Below are 22,856 nucleotides of genomic sequence, written 5' to 3' on the forward strand. Positions count from 1 at the left end.
AGAAGACGCCATAGTTCCGAGCCGCTGGAGAGTCGTAGTGCGCATGCTCGAGTCACGCCATCTCTGCCGGAGAACATCTTCGTTACCTGACCGAATTTCCTTAGGAGACGTGGTGTTTTGTCGTCTTCTACGATGACCACGTCACCGACCTGTAGTCGAGGCAGTGTTGCTGTGGTGCCGGACTTTGCCCTACTTGTACCCTAACATATTGCGGCAGTACTTGGCACCGTGCTCAAGCACCTTGAACGCTATCGCCTCTCCGACCCTCGAAGGCGTCTTGTGTTTCGAAAAAACTGCGTAAGACCTCGCGATGGACTGGGGCTCCGATTTCGTCTAGGGCTCGGCAGTGGCCGACAAGAGCGGCGTACCCTGTTCTCTCACATCTCGAGGCGTCATCCTGGGAGGTGGAGGGATGGTCCTGAAATCTGCTTCTGCTCTCGTAGCCTTAACTGCACGTTGCAATCCTGGCGACTGAAGCTTGCAAACTTTCAGTGATTTCTCTGTAGATGGAGGTGTCTATTCTGCCTGGTCGATTAGCATTTGTCGGAAGACGGGAGTGGAACAGTCGTCCGGTGCAAAGGCCTCGTCTTCGTTTGCATCGCTCTGTCCCTTCGTTTTCCGCTCCTCTCTTTATTCCGTCGTCTCCTTCTCTTTGCCCTCTGTCGTCTGCTTTTTACTGCTCGGCACCGCCTGCTTCCATTCCGTCCCATGGGATTCATGTTCAGATCGCTGATGTTTTACGTTTGGCTCTACGGAAACCTTAATTGAAGCGAAAACGGCTGGAGTCATATTGACGGTAGGTTCAATGCTAGCTGCCACCTTCGGCTTCTTTTTCTCTGGATGCAGCAGGTCGGGCTGCTCTAAATGCCGCTTCACCCCGCCGTTCCGCACGACGCAGTTCGGAACCGAGTTGATCTTCTCGGAGTCGCGCTTCCCCCAAACAACGCTGATCACGTTGTCCCTCAAAACGCAGATGCATTCTACGGGTTATCGTGACTCAGGCAATGGGTCCAAGGAAATCCTTCGGTGAGGCGCTCGATTTCGATCACACGGTTGCGCACGTACTGCTGCAATCTTGTTGCGTCACCGGCAATCCAGCATAGGAAAATTTCGGAGTCAGTCTAAAATTGAAGTTGCAGATGAGCAATCCTGACTGTTTTCTTTACGTAGTCAAAGAGATGCTCTCTTAGCAAACAAGCTAGCAATTCCAAATGGAGTAGCGTTACCCGTTTAATGGGAGCGATGCGGGAGCGAGTGATTAAGATGTTTGTTTTAAACGACCGCTGCTCGACGGGCGTTCGCAGGTAGATGAGCACGTAGACCCGTGAGCGATATAAAGGTTAACAGCCCTTTCGATAATACATGCACACTGTATGATTCTCTCAAAGATAAGCCAAACTTGTTTAGTTATAACAGTGGTAAATTAATCACAATGTACCCATTGCGTTTGACGTCATGTAAGCCATTTATGAGAGAATCGTGTATAGTACATGCATCAAACCTTTACCTTGGTCGCAGAGCCCAGATAGCCAACAACAGCACTGTAGGACGTCATGATGATTCCGATTGGAAAAGCTGTGGAACATGTATACGAACTTTGAAATTACAAGTGGGTGTTTTCTTTTTTTGAAGTGCGCTGGGTACACAACAGACTGGTAGCATGAGCAGAAATTTTTATGAATTGTTGTTTTATGGGCAAGACTCTTCGAAGGAGTGCAGACTTTCGTCAAAAACGCATGGGTCCATGTCTTCATATATTGATAAATTAAAAAAAAAAACAGGGATTCGTATTGTGATCAAAAGTAATTTTATTACCGTAACCCCCAAAAATTGCCTTAGCGTCTACTGCGGGAAGCAATATTTTATGTGAGATAAACATTGCATAAAAAGAACAAAAACGAAAAACAAAGAGAGCTGAAATTTGAGCCCTGATCTGGCATTTGAAGCAGTTCTTTTGAAGAAAGCTGGGCTGCCACGAGTGGTGGCTTGAAACTAGAGAGTGAGAAGTAGCCGAAAGACGTGTATTTGTTGGCAGTGATGTTATTAATAAGTGTTTTCGTAACATTTTAACCTATCCCCTTGCTAAAATATTTTTTTCCTTTGTAAATGGTACACTGTTAGCAAGTCCCGTGTATTTGGCGAATATTTGGGGTAAAAAACACGCTATTTACACAAATTACCATAAATTTACACGATGAGTAACGGATAATTCGTTCAGAAATCATGCGAGGTTGTAAAAAACGTGTTTTGGTTCAGTCATACACGCATAACCGTGTAGCCGACCTCGATAACACGCATCGCCCCGGCGACGACCGCGGCATTGCCGGCTATTGAAGCACCGGAATGCTTGGGGACACACTTAGAAAGGACCGTCGAGACAAATGCCGCGGAAAGAAACATGTCTCGGAGACAGATATGCACCAAAAGCAATTGCGCCATGTCGCAGGACGTTGGCGAAACCAGCGCTTACCGTGCTCGCCGCCATCTTCTAGTCGATGGCAATGCGGCTTCCCTCATGTCGCCCATGTTTGTATTTAGTTTAGGGATCCTGATAACAGTTTCTTAGACACCACAAATAAAGTTATGGGTCTAATTATTCGTTCCAAACAGTTAAAATGGATATAAAAAGGGTGTCCTCGATGTGGACACGTGATATTGCAGTTGGTTTCGTTTTTGCTTCAACCTTCAACTGCAAGCGATCTGGCCACGGCGCAAGCGCAACGCCGATGTACGCTGGAAGCAAGCGCCGGTTGGCTTTCGTTGTTTTTGTTTGACCGGAGAAAATCTGGCAAGTACGCATGGCGCCGCTACTGTTTTGGTTTGACGGGACGCGAGAAGCTTCGCATAGAGCTTCGGAGTTTGCGAGCACATAGTGAAGACGTGACCGGAGAAGTGCCCCTGTGATGTTCCTGGAAGAGGGAAAGTAGCATTCGTAATCGTCGTGTGTGCTTTGAAAGCGAAGGGAGTCACAGGGTCCACGAGTTCGCAACCACAAGCCAAGTTTCGTGACAGCGCGGCCTTGACTTCGGCGATCTCGTTCTGTTTGGTGCAACCCGGCGATGCGAAAAAGAGCTGAAACATTCGTCATGTGTGGTGCGGTGCTTTGTATTCCGGGTCTGTTTGAACCTCGCTTTTAACACGGAGCGCAAATTGTTTGTTGCGTGGTGGAGGTTGAACGGGTACAGTCCTGTCGTCGTCAGCTGATCCGGTCCAGCTGGTCCGGGAGGACGCAGCGAGCGTTTTTAAAAGTAAATCTTCCTTCGTTCCGTTTCAAACTGTGGAAGTATCCCGACGCATACCGTGAGTAAGAAGCAGCGGGCGTTTTCAACAAAACTACGTTGTTTTAATTGAATAATGGACTCCGGATTGTTGTTTTAAATCTGCCGTTTTTTATGCTTCGTGTTGGACCGCGTTTGCATAGCGACGCACACCGCTCGAGTAGATGATTCGGTCCTGCAACGAGTTTGTTGCGCCAATCATGCGGCGTGAATAAATTAGGGCAAGGTTTCCTACCTGCACACAGATGCATGTACTGAGACCATTTTTTATGTTGTGAACGTAGTGCTCTTTCTTTATTTTGTAAGACGTGTTGGTGCATTTATTATGGTACAATCACTTGAGAGTTGAGAAATTGGAGAGCGAGCAAGCTTTCCCAAATTTGTCTCTCTCTCTGGCACTGCCCTGTTTCAGTTTCAGTAGGCATATCAACTAGCAGGTACAAACTGCTCTAAAGCAGGTAAAAAACGGGAAGCTTTGGACGATGCGGACTCCGTGTTTCGCGCTTTTCGCAAGGTGACAGGGTAAATGCTTTTGTGAGATATGCGGAATATGCAAGCGATTTTGTTATGCCCGTCGTTTGCGTCTCTCCAGCAAAATGAATAAGATGATCTACTACAAAGGCGCAATCACAAGCCAAGATTTAAGATAGCAGTCGTTTGCTTCGGTGATCTGTGTAGTTGTATTTTGCCCTGCTCTCTGCAACACCGTGTCATGACGAAGAGCTGGAACGGTCACGGTTTGTGCTGGCCTCCCGGTTGACAGAAACCTGCGTCGCCCGCATCGGCACCGAGTGCGCTTGGGCTGTTGATGCTCAAGCCTTTCATCCGCGGCTTGTCGCCAGCTCATCCTGCTTCTCAACGGTGAGGAAGCGGGGAGAGTAACCTCGGAAGTGAATGTAAATCCTCGTTCATTCAGTTATCCGGTGTCAAAGTGTGGAAGATGTCCAACGCGTACTGAGCGCGGGAACTACGAGCGTTTTGCCTTGCTTTTATAACCGAAACGAGACCAACGAGATAACTGCCTTGCCTACTCTAATATGACGGAAGCAATAAGTTTCAACAGGTCGAGTACGTCACCGGCGATGTAGGCGAGACGGTGCACACTGTTCAAACGCTTGCAGTATCCACGAGTGGTACCAGGAAAGCGACGTCAACAGAGAAGGAGCTCGCGATTCAGCATAATGCACTGCTACGGGCCCGTGTATCTTCAAAGTTCGGGGTGGTGGCAGTATAAAAAAAAGACGCATCAGCGCCCCACACCAGTGTTCACGAATAACACCGGACACAAACTCCCAAGCCCCACCTCTGTTCTCGACACCGACACGACATACGACAACAAACTGCATCAAAACGCCCCAAAAGTGAAGGCGTCTGCTCCCGTACTGCAACTGCTGCAACTAGCGGAAGTGAAGTGTTGGGCGGATGTCCGGATGTCCTTCACAAAAATATATAAAAAATGCTTTGCGCAAGGATCATTTACATTTATTATTGTATACGTAATGACAAAATCCCAATAATTTGTTTTCCTATCTGATTCAAGCTAGTCGGACTGCTCATAACACTGGTCAAGCAAGAAAATAACACAAATTTGAACTTTTTCATGGCCGGTTTAAGATTTATTGTTAACATATCGTTATTTATTGCAGCGGACTAACATTATAGATTTTGCCTCCATACTTTTTAAATGCAAACAGTTTTAACACACGGCTGTCCATTGCGCCGTGTTTTGTGTATTCTTCTATAAATCTGTAATGGTCAGCGACCAAAGAGCTCACCCACACATGTCAAGCTTATATGCGCCACGGGGAGAAATGGATATCGAGTAGGAAGTGTCGGGCGTAGTGTTGGTTGTTGTGTTTGTGTACATGCAGACTTGTACGGTACTCATTACAAGTAATCAAATTACTTGTAATTGATTACTTTTTGAAGTAATTTTGTATTCATTTGATTACTTTTGTTTTGTAGTAATCACAAGAGTAATTTGATTACTTTTGAAAGTAATGGAATTACTTGTAATCATTACTTTTTTCCTAACCCCCCCCCCCCCCCCCTCCCCTTCCTCGGCCAATCTAGTCACGACTCGAGACACGAGTCGTCTCCACTTTATCAGCTTCTAAGCTTTTGGAATCCGAGAGAATAAAGGCATTGTTGTCGAGCTCTACGAAAGGAGGTCATGCTCTTTGTCTGGACAGTTCGCAGAGTGGTTTGTTGGAACTTGGATTTCGACTCGGTCTGTCAGGTTCGGATTCTCGACAAAAGCCTTTCAGTGCGAAGTTCGATGGTTAATGTAGAATGTTTGTCTCCATTAACTCTTCATACAGTCCACCCCTCTTATATATTAAAAAAAAGAACTCTAAATCCTGGTCAAAGCACCTCTACACTCTTCTGCCTCCAAGATAACCAAAGCCATGTAATGTAAATCCTAAGGTGTGACTATAAATGTGAGCTCTAAGAATTCATATCCTTTGGCAGAAGTGACAGCCGCTGCCGGATCATTATCTTAGTGGGAAACTCCAGGAAAGAAAAGGCGCCACACGGAAGAAAAGGGGAGAAGCTGCTTCTTTGTACTAACTTAGAGCAATAAGCCACAAAGAGCGCAAAAGCGATATCTCCGGAGCTGGATATAGGTCACCGTAGCTCAGTGGAACTAACAGGATCTAGCGTCCTTAGCACGCACTTCAAGAAATGTTCGAGCTCGCTCTACCACGCCCATGCATTATTACACCCAAAAAGCCTGAATACGGGAATCCGGAAAGGGTGGATCGAGATTATGAGTAGTCCAGCGCTTCTGTTACAACCAAGAAGGGATGAAGGCGTTCCCGGGTGAATAGCTCGGAACTTAGAAATTTTACGGCTATAAAACACGATGTTTCAGTCGTGTTTTATACAGAGATGGCTCATGCTAGGGAGGTCGGTGACGCCGTGTCTCCGTGGCCGCAGCTGGCAAGCTTGTTTGTGCTGAAGGAAAAGCGAGGTGATGGCAACCTCACATTTCAGTGTTTACTTTGTAAGCCTAAAGAAAAGCTCCTGTCTTGTTCCATGGTGACGAACTCGAACCTGCGGAAGCACGTAAAGGTATGTTTTATTAGCCGTGCATGTCCGCAGTATGTGTGTGTGTGTTTTTTTTTTTTTAAATCTATGTATTAATCACAATCGTTCTTTTAGAGTCAACACCCCGGGAATCTGGCTGACTTTGGGAACTCTTCGCGGAAACGGAAGCTGTCTGAAGCTGCTTCGACGTCCACGCCGAAACAACTTACCCTCAACTTTGCAAGCGGGCGGGTGCCTCAAAAGCAGCTGGACAGCCTGATTGTGAATTTTGTTGTAGATTCCCTGCAACCTTTCTCTGTCGTCGAGGCTCCCAGTTTCGTTAAACTTGTGGATACCTTGGCCCCTGAAAACACGGTACCAACACGGAGAATGCTGATGGCGAGAATCGACGAGAGATACGAAGAGATGAAGACAAGCCTGCGGAAAGCTTTCGACGAGGTTCCTTACGTCACTGTGACCGCCGACTGCTGGACATCGTTCCGACGGTAAGCCTCTTTAAGATAACATCGTGTATTCCTTGTACGTTCTTGTCGCATATCCAGAATGTTCGTTTCAAAGCTATATGCGTGGGTTTGTATTTGCTGGTCTCTGTATTTAAATATAAAAGTCTCCTCATGGAAGCTTTTTGTCCGGCGTCCTCGGCACAGTGCGGCTGAAATAAATTCAATTCAATTCAATTATTCTCACTTAAAAAAAAACCAAAAAAGTGAGTTGTCGCGGAATCTTTTTTTTTTTTTTTTAATTCGGTGATATAAAAGCGCTGATACTGCTAAAATACGTAACTAGTTTAAGAGTCATAATATGACCTTAATGTTCAGACAATACCAGTATTGTCTACTGGCGATTAAGCTGGCGGGTTCTTGTTTTCGCAGTACAGTTTATACAAAATATTTGTTTGTTTTTTTCGCAGGTGCTATCTGGCAGCGACAGTTTCCTGGCTCGAGCCGGCTTCCCTGAAGAGGAACTCTGCAGTACTGATCTGCCAAAGAATGACGGGCAGCGTCACGCACGACAAGATTGCAGACCTTCTTCTGGAGGTTTTCAAGGAGTACGGCCTTCAAGGAAAAGTCACCAAGGTCGTGACCGACAATGGATCCAATTTTGTAAAAGCCTTCAGGTAATATTTGCCGCATACAGTAATAGCGGCCTGTTATTTATTGATCAAAATTACTGATAGAATTGCAAAAGCGCTTGCTTAGCACATCAGAACAATTCCACGCATATACCTGATCATGACAACAAGCAGACCCACTTTGTGAATCCAATATAGCGTTCAAATTCCACCAGCAAAGTGTATCCGCTTGTTGTCGTGGTTCAAACGTTCAAAAAGTAAACGCAGGTTGTTCTTTTGGGTAACTATTATTTTCTTCATTTATAACACAGGGTGTTTGGCGAGCCTGTTCAGCCTGACGACCTAGAGCCTTCGGAGCAGGGCGATGAAGGCCTGGAGTTCGTGGAGGTAGCACCCCTGCTTGAAAACGTGGACCAAGGAGAGGCCCGACTCCCCCCTCACCATAGATGTGCTGCGCACACCCTAAATTTGGTGGCTACGACCGACACCGGAGCAGCGGAGCGTCACGAAATCTTCTCGAGACCTTTTCGCTCCGTTTTGCGGACATGCCGCGCCTTGTGGAATAAGCAGGGACAGTCGGCGGTTGCTGCCGAGACCATCCGACGCTTCTGTGGGAAGGCATTAATAAGGCCCGTAGCAACGCGGTGGAACTCTCTCTACGATGCGCTAGAGTGCGTGCACAAGTTGGATGCTGAGGGCAAAGACTTCGACGGGTTATGCAGGACCTTACAAGTTCCTCCCTTCCAGCGTCCACGTGACCTACTCTTCATAGAAGAGTACTGTAAGGTGAGAGTGCCATATCTGTTATTTCTACGTTTCACAAAAGGAGGTTGAATTTATGACGAGGGATCTGCGTATCAATACCGTAAACAAAACATCCTTACTGTTAACCTCCACTCTATTGCATTTGCAGGTCATGAAGCCCCTCGCCTGTGCGATTGACGTGGTTCAAAGAGAAGAACACATGTTCATGGGGTACCTGCTGCCAACGATCACGGTACTCCAGCAGCGGCTCAGCCATCTTCTCCAGGCGGGCCTAGCTTTCTCCGCGCCGCTTGTGAATGCTCTGCTTGATGGAATCCAGAACCGGTAAGTTTCTGAAGAAGCACAATCTGCTTCCACTTTTTGCGGGACGGAACTGTGTTAACCTATCAGATGCGATACTTTCTATTTACAGGTTTGGTCCCCTGATCAACGACCGGGAGCTGCTGCTAGCAGCCATTGCGCTCCCCCGGTTTAAAGTCGGCTGGGTTCTTGGCGAAGCCAAGCGGCAGGAGCTAGCTCAGCTGCTAACGGACGAGCTGAACCGCCCATGCTACGGAGGATCGCCCACCGGCGGATAGGAACCTCCCGCTGACTGCGGAGGTTCCCCTGTTGACGATTTCTTCGCTTTTTCGGCGCCAAGATCGACCCGGGACAGTGGGGAAGTCTCACGCTACCTCAGCTCTCCGGACAGTTCGACGGAAATGCTGAAGGAGTACCCCCGCCTACAAAAAGTGTTCATTAGGTTTAACACTGCCCTGCCATCTAGCGCGCCTGTGGAGAGGGTGTTTAGCGTAGCAGCGGACATCCTGACCCGAAAACGCGGGAAAATGAGCGACTGCAACTTCGAGCGCCAGCTTCTGCTTAAATTAAACAAGACATAAGAAGTGTCTGTGGCATCTAAAATGAAATAAACGTCTCCCTAATATACACGTGCCTTTGTCTTCATATGATGTGCCTCAAAGTAGCTGATTTTTATTCCGTTTCTCATTGTTCCGAGTGCTCACGGTGCGAAGCTTCGTGAGCAGTCGGAAAAGTAACGAAAAAGTAATCGGAAAAGTAACGATTACTTTTTCAAGTAATGCCCAATTACTTTTTCTGGAAAGTAATCTAGTAATCTAATTGAATATTTTTAAACCAAGAGTAATTGTAATTGTAATCGATTACTTTTTTCGAGTAACGTGTACAAGACTGTGTACATGTCGGTGCTGTGTACTGTGTTGCCTGCGTTGTATGTAGGGTTGCTGTGTAGTCATGGTCGTTCGCAGTGTTAACAGGCTCGTCTTTTCTTTTTAAAACAGGCTGCTAGAAATCTCGATAGGTGGCGCAAGTTACCGCCCGATTTTAAATAGTTTCCTCAAGTTATTTATCCATGTAAGTTCGGCATTCGTTCTTTTTTTTTTTTTTTGTCTAGCGGTTTGTTGGAGCTACCAACGCCGCCGACCGCCGACAACGCACGTACGTACCTTTGCAAGTAGCTACGTCCGCCGCTTGGAGACTTTACTGTGTATAAAAGACATCGAAGGAGAACTAACGCGTCCCGTGTGCTTTCAATTCGGCTGAAAGGCGCGCGGCTCGCTGGGCTCGTCTCTCGCCTGTTCACGGCCGCTGGCCGCCATGTTTCATAAGGAACACGCTCGAAACGGTTTTGCGGAAGGCAGACACGGTGTAGCGTGTTAAGTTTACAGAGCACCTCATGTGTAGACGAAAAACACAGATGGCCTCGTGTAAAACGAACACGTTTCGACGTGTCCGCTATGGGACAACGGTTTACACGTCTGGGCGTGTTATTTTTGCTAACAGTGTAGTAAAATTTCTTAAATCTATTCTTTCATAGGTAGTCTATGTTACAGTACACGAGTAGCTTCCGTAAAAGTTAAACATCATGAATCTAGCGTAGAAGTCAGGCAGGCCGGCAAAGTTGCATCACATTCTGATATCCCTTTAAGACACATCTCGATGAAAAGTAATTTATGACTTCATTCTCTACATTTTTGTGTTCGGGTATCTGCTCGTCGGATCAGCATTTAGAACAGCAATATTTAAACTAACCTTTGCTGATAATATAAATGTTATATCACTAACAATTACATAATGTCGTAGTCGGTGGATAGAGTAGGGAGTACTAATGAAACCAAGACTAAGTGAAAATATATTCAATTTTGTAAAGGCCACTCTACAAGCTTCGTTGCTAGGAAAAGATAGATGGTTAGAAAGTGTTGCTACACGCGTTTCCTTCTCCTGGTGTTCAGCGAAGCTCCTGTGTCGCTGAGGTTGGAACCACATTCGAAGGTAAAAATCTGCTGAATGACAATAAAATACGTCGAAGTTAACGGGGCATCACGCATCAAAACACTAAGGATGATGAAAGCAGGCTCAATCTTAAACATTATCACCTCTCTCGTTTAATAAGGCACGTTGACTACGGACAGTAATTTGTATTTGAGACTTTGTAACGATATCTAGCCCTCTAGAACTAGGTTCTGTCAAACTATAGTAGACTTGGTGGGAATTTATTTTGAGCTTGCGAAAACCGATGACTTAATGCTTTCAAACATTAAATATATTTTGTTTTAAATTTTACTTATCTTGACTGGAGAACCCAGAAGTACGTATTGCTATACCAGTTCAGGTAAGTCAATAGTAGACGTTCTCAAGTACCATGCCGGATTACTTTCGGAGATTTTTACAATCTTTGAGTTTTGAGGATAAGCGAGTCAGCGATAGTAGCTCTCTTGTTAAACTTCTAGGTTAAATGTAATAGCTACTTTATGGCCCATAGCAGAATTCAACTAGATACTTAAAAACTAGACTGCAATAAGAAATTTCTAGAGACTATGAATGTTAATGACTTTGCAGGCGGATAAGTGAAATGTAGCCTGAGTAGCATTTGAGGATACGTATTATAAAGCCGTGTGTAAACTTAAAAAAAATAATTATAAGTTGCTTTTTGAGCAATGGCTTACTCATTTTAAGGCAAATAAATACGCATAGAAGATCAGTAAATTCTCTATCTACTACTGCGGAACCCCTATGTGAGATCAAGAGTTCCATTATTCTTCGATGCAATTAAAAATGATAGTGCTTATTTTTTTTTTAAATGCTGCAAGTGTGTCCTATCAGAGTTATAATCTTTACTACCCCAAATGGATAGATAATAAGCACAATTCCATACATCGAGGGTTCTGTATTGATTCCGGTCCCTCGTATAGGTAATTTAATAATTTATTAATCTAATATTGTTCATTCTCCAGTCAGAAACATAATAATAGTAAAATAAAAAAAAACACGACTGCCTACAACCTGAGAGCGTCGTTAAATACTGGGAAGACACAAAATGCCGGAAAGCTATGGCGTAAAAATTAATTACCATTGCAACGTCAATAGGGTACAAAAGAACAAATATAAAAATAAGAGCAACACAAAAAAAAGACAGACACAACATTCGAACAAGCTCACAAATACTTATTTAAACGATTAACAAAATTAGATAAATAAATGAATTAACTATTTCTTCTAGGAACATGTCCCACTATAGGACTGTTCTTAGAGGATATTAATACTTAAAAGCGTCTATTTTGAAGCTATATTAACCGATAGCTTTGCTTCCGCAATGCCACGATGGGCATCTACAAAGAACGAGTGATACAATGTACAATGAGTTGACGCGGGTCTGCGTGAGATAGAGGCTTGGGCGAAGCGGGCATGGCGAGCCCGCTCGCCGGAGAAAAAAAAATTGAAGACATATTTGGCTGCTGGATCCTTAGAAAATTCGTTAGCATAACGCTTGGGAAACGCCATGCACGGCCCCCTTTGGAAACCGCTAGCACTGACTCCGTAACACAGCAAGAAGAGGCAGCCAAATATGGAGGAAGCCGGGGGTGGTTATCATTTGAGCCCGTTCTCGTTTCGCCCTTTTTACTTGGCCCTTCTCAAAACAACCATTCTCAAAAATATCTTCTCGTTTTGGCCCGTCGCATTTGACCCTTTCCCGTCTCGTCTTTCGCATTCCAACTCTCCTGATTTGGGCCCGTTCGCGCTTCGCCCTTCTCCCCTGGCCCTTTGCAAAACAGCCATTCTCAAAAATATCTCGCTTTGACTTGTCGCACTTGACTCTTTTCATACCAAAATCTTTTTTTAGGGTAATATTGATAAATACATTTATATATTTTGTGCCTGTGTGTGTGTGCCACGCTACCGGCATACCCTCTCTGCTAAGGATTTTAGCAATGCGTCGTGGTCGTCATGAAAAGCTACTAGCTGACAATAAAACAAACCAACTATTTATCGCAGCCAGATCATATTCCGAAATGTCACGTTGTTTGAGGTCTCTGGTCTTGGGACAATGCCACCACTTCTATAATGCAGTGGTTCTCAAAAGGGGGTCTGCGAAAGCATCCTAGGGGTCCACGAAGCCCCGTCTCAACAGTCAAGCACGGCAATAATAGTTATCTTTCTTCACGTTGAGAAGAAATGTTATCATTTTCGGGTAAGTACTCTCGTCTGTATGTCAATGAGATGAGTCTACTTCACACTAGCAATTAGTTATATTCATTTATTAAATCATTATCATGATAACCTACAGCTTTCTATTCCGCGCTCCCCAAACGCGGTCCTCCATCATCTCCTCCTTTCTACGAGGGGTCCGCGAAACATCAATGGCTGAGAAGCACTGGTATAATGTATGTTATTTCTGTTAAAACAATTTTTCCAAATTAAACGTTCATCGCTTGTTTTTTCTCGTTTGCTTAGAGGAAGGGAAGCAGGCGTCATTGTACGAGTCTCAGTCGCTACATATGTTATGTTTAGAGGTACATAAGCAAGGTAAGGCTCATCAACAAAACCGCGAAGGCATAACGACGTGAGAAGCATACCGAACTAGCGCAATTCGGTCATAGCGCGAACGGGCGCAATGAGAATGGGTCCAGTTGCGAAAAACACAATTCGGATCTTATGAGAAGGTTCAGACAAAGCGGACCAAATGAGAATGTGACGAAATGCGCACGGTCAAAATGCGAATGAGACGTTTTCAGATAACGGGCAAAATGAGAATGGGCCCATTTGCGAAAAACACAATTCGGATCTTATGAGAAGGTTCAAACGAGAAGGACCAAATGAGAATGGGGCGAAATGTGCAAGGTTCAAATGCGAATGGGACGCTCTGAGATACACCCAGAAGCGGGCAGTAACTGCGGGCCAATAGGAGCGCACAGGCAGAATCCGGCGCATTCCCGGCTACCGCACCAATCCAACACGACAGTGCGTTTTCGCATGTGTGGTATACCATGAGCCATTCATTGCAACGCGTCGTGAACACCCAGTATGATTGAACGCAACGCATTCAATCTGTATAGAAATGACGCACAAAAGACAAGTGACAAAGGGAAGACACATAGGTCTAACAGAGCGCTGTCTTCGACTTTTTCTTCTCCTTTTTGTCCCTTATCGTTTGTGTGCTATTTATATACCGCAAGAATCGCCAACTCAGCCAAGCCTCCCAATTAACAAGAACGTTCAAACTTTGCGGGAACTTGAATAGGTCCTGATATTCAGCACCTTAGACTTCACCGCTAATCCGCGTTCCTAGCAGACGTCGCTTTCTTCAACGAAAGCTCTGAGCTTTTTTTCTACACACCAAAAGTCAACAAATCTAACAATTATTGTTCGAGAGAGTATGACCTAATAAGTGTATAGGAGACGGCTATTATTATTTGCATATAGTAGGTAATCACCTATGCCTCTTGTAACTTGTGCTGCTCGACGATCCGTCATGGTGAAGCGTGGTGATATAATGTCTACGTAGCAGACTGCAGCGCACGAGTTGGTGATAGATGGCACTGTGCTGAATTTAAAAAAAATTACACAAGCTCTTGTGACTGTTTCTCTTTGTGAATACGTGATCTCACTATTAAACATTATTTCTTCTAGAAAGGTAGTGTTATACGACATTTTAATAACTTGTCATTATTTACAAAAATACCTGTGAAAATATATTTGTAAAAAAGAATGCTAAAAAATTGCTCTCAAATTGAATCCATCAATTCAAAAATCAGTGACTTTCGTTTTGAAATAGACTCAGATCAGGACAAAATTTGAACTCGAGTACTACAATGGTGGCTGGCAACTGAATGAAACTAGCACTCAACCTTTCTTCGCTATTTCTTATTTTAGCCCCCGAAATGTTCAAATAAAAAACAAAGAAATTATCAATAGAACAGTGTAAGAAAGTTTGTGCAGAGTGAACATAAATTATATAAAAGCCACTAAGAGATGCTGAAAGGATTCAAGTGCAAAAGGACTTCAAAGAAAGATGTCGCAACCATTAAATATTGCAACTCAGTTAAGGCAGTTCAGCCTATAAGAACCGCGGAGAAATCAATATTTCAAGAACGCACATGTATGCAAGGTGGTTCGGGAAATTTTGGCCAAATCGTCCCAGGAAGAAAATTGATGGCGTAATGGTGAGTGGCAAAGGTAGTACTATGACAAATTATTAACGTTCGATATACTTGCGTGATTAATTACTTTTCAGTAAATAATTTTAGCTATTAATTGTAAACGTTTGGTTTTAATTAGAAACAATTTGATGTGAGTCATGGAATACTACTGAATCTACCCACATTAGGATCATATAAGGACGTGCAGCATTGTATGGCGTTCCGAAATCCTTAATTTAGACGCGTCTTTAGGTTTCTGTTAGTTATCATAGCGTATCTCCGCGCCAGCAATCCCTCTCCCTGTGGCCAAAATGCGGCACGTACGTGCGCCGTCACACATCGCGCGTAGAAGAGGCTAGATAAAAAAACCTCCGGACTGACATATCAGGTTTGGCTTTTTGAAGTCAGTGTCAGTTTGAAGACTCTCCTTTGCGAACAATGTGTGGTGGCGCACGCACATTGCACGTTTTGGCCATGGGGGTGGGATTACTTTGCTCGGAGATACGCTCTTATAAATAACCGAAACCTACAGCATCTAAACTAACACTCTGAAGGCCAATTTAGACAGCACGCAAAATTTGACTTCACAACATATCGCGGTGCTATTTATTACACAGGTGCAAGCAGGTGCTGCAAGGTTACAGTGACAGAATCAAGAAATGAACACACTTCGTCTGAAGGGTGCAAAAACAAACAGAAACCTTTATTATTCAATATGTGGCGCCACTTTGCAGACGATGCACGCGTAGAGAGAAGTGAAGCCAACAGATGTCTCTACGCCGCTTCGAGGGAGTGCCGTTCGATTCGGGTTCGTTTACGGGATCGTCGGTTACGACCGAAATCGGTCAGCATTCCCGCGATGAGGCGTATGCCATCTGCCGACAGCACTTCCATCTACGCGTGCCTCGTCTGTGAAGTGGCGGTGTAGATTGCCCGAAACAGATTTGTTTGCTTTTTTTTTGGAACGTGGGAAGTTAAACTCTTTATTTTTGCACAGTAAAGCTTCCACCACCTGCATTCACCTCTGTAGTAAATCACAGAGGTCATTCGCCTTTGTTTTACGTTCAGCTGGTATTCAAGGAAGGAAGTAAATCACAGCGCGATAGGTTGAGAAACCGACTTTTTCAAGCCGTCTAAATTGCCTCAAAAGCATTAATTTACATGCTGTAGAAAGGCTTTTAAAAGGACAAATTTTTTGGAACTCCGTAAAATGCTGCGCGTGACTGAAATCATAGTAATTTGAGTGAATTTAGTGTTTTCTAATGATTCGTATCATGCTTCGAGTTGAAACCGTACCTCCAAGTTACACATTTAAAGACCCAGTTAGTAAAGAGCAGTTGTTCATTCAAGTGTACTGAACACTAGTCACTTATCATAATGGAAATGTTGGCACAGACCACTACGGCATCGACGTTTTCTTTGGTGCGATGCATAGATTTCGTAGGAACGATTTGACCTGCCAATCCAAAAACACTCTATGTACAGGAATCGTGTTTTCACTATTTCGGCTGGATGCCCTTCACGGGTGCACCGAAGACGCAAGTGACGATGCAACTAAGCGACTATGTCACCTTCCCAAGCGCCATTGCAAGCAAAACGTGACGCGCTTTCTTTTTTTTTTATGCGCGAATTTATTTTTTGTATGGAGCGAACAAAAACGTGGAACTTAATTGTGTATATAAAAACAAACACGAAACTTTCGAGAAGCACGGTTTAGCGAAAATGGATACATTTTATCGAGGCCTCCGTTTGAGAAATGCTGCTTGTAGGTGGCGGCAAGCTAGGCTTGCAAACAGACCGCGCTTCGTGCGGGCACCCCTCGCTATCGCTCGGGAAAAGTTTAATATAAGCTCGAGCGTGGATCGCCAAGGGTTGGTTAGCATGCGGGCGGTCGCCATTTTCTCTAAACGGCGATCCGATCTGCTGTTGTCGCGAAAACGGTGTTCGCTAAAACGAGCTCCCCTAAACCACAGTTCTCCGAAAATCAGCATATTCTTCTCCATAGCTTACAACCATGCTGGGGTGTTGCAAGCTCTTCTTCTTTGACCAAGGCTGACCCCTGTCGCCATTTTGCAGGTTGTTTCCGCCTACGTAGACTACCGCAAAATCGAACTTTTTGAGAGGCGACCCGTCAATGTTCTCCATGAGAGCCTGCACCGTCGCTCCCGAGAACCTAAAGGTGCACACTTGTATGCACTCATCTAAAAACAAACGGTCGTGGCAAAGCCATTTCACTTGGCTGCTCTCGAAGATTGCGCCTTTCATCTTCATGCGGACCTCAGTGAAATCTTCTAAATCTCACTTCTCTATATACCAAGGTCGAACGCTAGAGCACGTCTTTTGAAAGCAATACACCTCAAGCGCACACAAGGAACTGAATAAAGACCCAGGATGGGCTGAGTGAGAAACGGCTAGCTAAACTTATTTTTGCCTCAAACATGCAGTCCGTGTTTGAAGTGCAGGCCACTATAGACTACCGAAAAGTAGCTCCTAAAGTCTTCTTTACGGAACGTGCAGATTGTCTTCACCGGAGAAGAAAATTGTGGCGGAGCGCTTATTTGTACGTGTATTACTTGTTTTGATGTCTAGCATTCAACAATGCTGCGGAATGCCGCCGTGAAAACTAACACCAAACAAAAACTAACCCAAAACAAACGAAAGAGCCAGAACCCGTGCAAACTCCGTGCAAGGTCTTTCCTTTTGTTTTTACTTTGTGCACGCGGCCCAACGCTGCCCGGTGCCCGGTACCGCCAGCTCCGTCCAGACGGACTTTGCGGGCACTGAAAGTGAAGGGAAACGAAAGGAGACTGACGCGCGCGTCTCCAACCGAGAAAAAGGAGGCAGGAGGCTTTGAAGTTGAACTGGTTGAACTTGAGCGCAGACGTCTCTGTCGAAGAGCGGGCCCCGGACGGGCGAGTTCACCCCAAGTTGGAGGGGAGGAAGGCGAAACCAAACTCGCGTAACCTGCGATCGCGGCGTTTGCACCCGCAAATGAATGGGCTTGGCAACTTACAGACTCGCAAGACTTCACACTCAGTGAACCGATCAAGTTAACCAGTTGACAGAAAAAAAACAACATAAAATATACAAAGTAAAATATTTTGCTACGCGAAAGCGCTCGGTTTCGTACTAACAGCGACAAAGCGTCTTTACTACGGCTGATCGAACGCCGTTATATCGAGGCTCATCTTAGCGAAAGGGGTACGGTTTACAGAAAGCACGGTTTAGCGAGAGGTGCACGTTTTATCGAGGCCTCCGTTTGAGAACTGCTGTTTGAAGGCGGCGGCAAGCTAGGCTTCCAATCTGACCGCGCTTGGCGCGGTCGCCCCTCACTGTCGCTGGGGGAAAATTTACTATAACCTCAAGCTTGAGCGTGCACTACCAATAGTTCACCGCCAAGGGTTCGGCAATCTAGGCTAATGAACCAGGGGGATATCGGAAACGGCACGCCGGCTGCCGTCATTTTCTCTAAATTGCTATTGGATAAACTGATATTGATAAAACGGCGTTCGCTAAAAGGAGCTCTTCTAAACCGCATGCCTCCGCGACAAAACGGGAATCCGCGGAGGTAGGAGCGGCATCGAAATGCGCACATCTGTGTCCATTTGGACTGTTGGCGTTTTATCTCATCGCCAACGAGCGACACAGGGCAGGTAATGCTAACTAACCCGTGCCGCGTTTTCTTTTTTTGCTTGCACGTTTTTTTTTTTTTATACATTTGCCTTTGTTTTTTTGAAATGTGCGTGTGCTGCGTGTGTTGCTAGAAAAGTATGCCGATTATTGAGATTCTAAAAGCAAACGTCTCGCAAGATGAGGTAATCGGATAACACTAACACTGACATTATGTCAAAGTTATAACCTTTATCTCCCTAGGTTTACCCCCAAAATTCACAAAACGTCCTAGTACTTACACAAGATAATGACTTCGGAAGGCATTTTAGGTGTGTTATGCTACTTTTTTTTTTTACTTTACGAGCCACCTTGCGGATGTTAGTTTGGAACAATACAGAGGCGCGAACTTCAAAACACCAAGTGATCAAATGACTAATGTCAAGCGTATAAATGCCGGAAAATTAGGTAGAAGTATGTCGTGCTAAATAAATAAAAAACTCGTTCCTCCACAGGTAACTTAAATCGATACATGGGGATTTAATTCCCCATGTGTAATTTGTTCGGGAAATTCATAGTCCCGCGAAGGGAGTTTTAATGCAATAAGAAGAATTGTTTTTTCATTTCCGCAGTTCAATATCGTAGCTTATCATCATGCATGTCAGTACAAATGAATTTCACCAACCAAAACAAAGTCACCCTTTCTTCGAACGCATTGCTACATACTAAAACAAAAATAATAACCAAGATAGCAAACAATAATAGGCCTCGTGAACAATTATAGCCAACAACGAAGACATTATTTATTTTGTTTAATCTACGTGCTTTGACATACTTTGCACAATTCCGAAGGGGCATCTGGTGTTCTCAGATAAGAACGGTCGACCATATCCGGTGACCATTTTTAATTTTGACTAGAAAAATGCATCTTGCTGCCCCAAAGACCAGGAAAACGGAACCGGTCGTTGTTGTTGTTTTCTTTTTTTTTTCTTTAGGGGGGGGGGGGGGGTTGTATCAAAGAAAAAAAAAAGTCAGAAACACCTGGTCAATCTGGAGCGCGGTTTGCGGATTTCGCAGCATTGGCATTTCAAGCAACTTTCCCCCAAAATGTGTTGTGACTACTGGCCCAGAAATATTTACCGACAAAGTAAGTATGGGAATGATTGACCCACATATATTTATCACGAAGTATCGATGTCGTTATTTTGAAATAAAAAAATCGCACAGACGACTGCACATTGAGCCTGACAGCTTAAGTTTTATCTTTTTTTCTCCGCATTTATTCAAGCCAGGATTTTCAAACTTTGTCAGCGTGTTGTCCTTTATTTGGCTAATCTTCGTGACAAATATTGTTGTCCTTGTTAGCGGGAAAAATTCACGAAAAACGCTCAAGTAAAGTCATTTTCGTAAATGTGCATAATTTTGAAAATCAATTTAAAAAGAAAGGCCATCTTCGAATTTTTTCAAACTCTTCCAAGTTAGCGCCAATGATATGTACTAACAGGATGTGCAAAAACATGTTGCATTATTTGTGTGTCTTTAAAGTTACAAAGCAAGAAAATCTGGCCAAATGGAGGCTACCGCGGTTGCCATGAATGAGGCCTGTGCGTACGCCTAGTTGACAATTTCATTATTTTTACACAGCGTAAAACTTTTCCCGGGCGGTCAGATTGACAGCACTGAGGTGGAGGGTACATTTGAAGTGATGATTCTTGATACGTCTTTTTTTTTTTTGTCCTTATTATTAGTACAACAGTCACAAAAATGCGCAGAAGCTGGAGCAATCGCGAGACGCTAGCCTGTCGCACGCTTCGCAGGGCCCGTTTTCTATAGCGGGCGTGTAGCGTCTCTGCGCACGCCACGTAGGGGAAACGATCGGTGCGGCTCCGATAACAGGCGTTTAGGTAACGCGATATAAGGCTCTAACACGATATTGAGGATAGGGCGCCGTACAACGGGGGCACCTTTGCGCGGCAATAGAGCCTCGGCCGTGGTGGGCCGCACTCCGCACACCGCACACCGCACACCGCAAAAAAAAAAAAAAAAAAAAAAAGAGGAAGAAAGATTTTCGTTTGGTTGAGACTTTTATGCTCTTTTTTCATCACATTTGTGTCTTAGACTCATTGTAGCCGCTTCGCACTAGCCTGCCAGCAGGCCTGGGTGGAATCGAGCCTTTATTGTCCGAGTGGCTTGTTTGTAGATGCTATCGCTCGTGCTACGAGCAATTCGTGCCGCAGTGAGTTGACGCATGTATACACTGTCAGCAGTGCCAGGATTGAATTCCAGGCACGGGATGGAGGGAATCCCAGGCTGCTGTTTTCATTTCAACTGAACTCCTCAAAGTCAGCCCTTGCGAATCAATGCCACATTGGGTAATTTGGTGCTGAGGACGTCCACCATATTTGAAGCACATTTCATATATGATGTATCCGGCTCTCGATGGTTGTAAACAGTTGCATCAAGGTGCTTGACGAGGCCTCCAATCCCATCGCAGGCGCTCTTGCTTCCCAGTAGCGAAAACTAGCCACTTGGCCGACAGTTACTCGGTCTTAGCGAGCTCATGATGTTGGTACGTATTCTTGAAGTAGCTTGCTCCGCCGTCACTGACCTACATAAAATGTGCCTAGAAAGGAGCAACGTCCTCAAGCCTCTCGTGAATGTTCCCAATGCCGTAGTATGCGCGGGCGGAATCGTGGCTGGTGTCATCACTGATCGGAGCGCAGCTACAAGTCCTTTTTTTTGGTTGTCTCTATGCATGACGTCGCATGTGAATATCTTCTCTAATAATGTATGGAAAGCGAAGAGGTTGTGCCCTCTAATGGTTTCGCCTCCCCTCCTTTTCCTTCAATCAACGCACCCATTTTTGTGACGTGACCCTCCGGGTGACCAATTAATCAAAAACACGAAAGATGCAGCTACGCTGCCTAAAACGTGGACGGGAAGGAAAATGCGACGTTTCGGGCGAACGTCCTTCTTCAAGTGATAGATACGAAACACGTCGAGGAACAAAGAAAGGGTCGTATACGTCACAAGAAAAGGGGGCTATACATGTGTTACTCACCGATTTTTTGTTTCTTACACGAAGATGGGCGTCCGCCCGAAACTTCGCTTCCCGTCCACGTCCTATTTATTGTAGCACAATAATATCTCTTTTGTGATTACGTGCCGAAAATTATTGTTCTCGGCAGCCCCATCCTCTTATACGCTGAGATAAACATCTGCTATCGGAACCACTTCTGTTGATTCCTCTGGTTGGCGTACACAGAGACGCTACTCGCCGACTACTGAAAACGTACCCTGCGAAGCGTGCGACAGGCTAGCGTCTCTCGATTGCTCCGGCTCATGCGTACTTTTTTAAAATCTTGTACAAAGAAAAAATAACTTGCTAAACATTATCACTTAGAAACTATCGCCCACCCCTGCACTGTCAATCTGACCACCCCGGAGCACTCTTACGGGCTGCAAAAATTATGAACTTGTCAACTACGGGTATGTATAAGACACAGAAACAATGCAATAATATTTTTGCACATCATGCTCATAGATGCCATTAGCGTTATTTTGGAATAGTTAAAATATCGAAGGTAGCATTTTTTTATTTGATTTGCAAAAGTATGCATATTTAGTAAAATGCCTCGATTTGAGCGTTTTTCGTAAACTTTTCCTGCTAATGAGGACAACAATATTTATAGCCAAATAGAGGACAACACGCTGGCAAACTTTGAAAACGGGCTTGAATAAATGCGGACCAAAAAAAGTTAAAACTTTCGCAGTATGGCTCAATGTGCCGTCGTCTCTGCGATTTTTTATTTCAAAATAACGACGTCGACACGTACGTCGTGATAAATAATTTGGGTCAACCATCCCGATACGGGCCAGCAGCCACAACACATTTTGGGGGAGAGCTGCCTGAAATGCCAATTTTGCTAAATCCACAGACAACGCTTCAGATCGAGCAGGTGTTTCTGACTTGTTTTCTTGAATGTAACTTTGTTTTTTTTCCTAAAACAAAGACCGGCTCCGTTTTTCTGGGCATTGAGGCAGCAAGATGCATTTTTCTGGTCAAAATTAAAAGCTGTCTCCGGACACGGTCGGCCGTTCTTATCTGAAGACAGAGTCGTCCTAGAGAAAACTGCCGCGGCATAACATAACAGAACTGCATGTATAATTGACGCACAAATATCAGTAAGCTAGGTGCCCCCTTTACGTTTTATTTATGTAGAATACGCTTGCAACATCACATTTTAATGCGTTCTTTTAGTGGGTAGTGGAAAATCAGACCCTTCACGTAACATATTTTTGTAGCTTTACTTTTTCGAGTACAAAAGAGGGATTTTAGTACTAGAGGAGAAGTAACCAAACTTAGGAACGACTATAGAGACACGACAAGAAATGTAGAAACGAAAGCTGGTGGTCAGTCAAGTGCAAAACAAGCACCCAGGAGATTTTATTCACATTGCGCGGTCGCATTTTAATATTGCAATGATGAAATTCGTCTAAATTTGGAGAATAGACGCAAGTGGAGACGTCCTCAATTGAAAGAACGCATGTTGTTCCTGTCCTCACTCGGAATACTGTCGCGGGACTTCGTTCTTTCTCCACAACCCCAACACAGTGAAGACGATAACGAGTTAATGTTTCAAAGGC

At 44.6% G+C, this 22,856-nt stretch overlaps 1 protein-coding gene across 1 annotated transcript; it reads left to right on the plus strand.

The window, feature by feature from the left end:
• Positions 1 to 6,170: 6,170 nt before the first annotated feature.
• LOC115316210 lies at positions 6,171 to 8,744 on the plus strand. Its single transcript, XM_040216448.3, has 6 exons — positions 6,171 to 6,188; positions 6,444 to 6,814; positions 7,240 to 7,446; positions 7,713 to 8,187; positions 8,315 to 8,490; positions 8,579 to 8,744. The coding sequence occupies exons 1-6, from the start codon at positions 6,171 to 6,173 to the stop codon at positions 8,742 to 8,744; spliced, it is 1,413 nt and encodes a 470-aa protein (XP_040072382.3).
• The last annotated feature ends 14,112 nt before the right edge of the window (positions 8,745 to 22,856 follow it).

The sequence above is a fragment of the Ixodes scapularis genome, unplaced genomic scaffold (assembly GCF_016920785.2).
Source record: "Ixodes scapularis isolate PalLabHiFi unplaced genomic scaffold, ASM1692078v2 PGA_scaffold3__209_contigs__length_174095766, whole genome shotgun sequence".
Lineage (NCBI taxonomy): Eukaryota > Metazoa > Arthropoda > Arachnida > Ixodida > Ixodidae > Ixodes > Ixodes scapularis.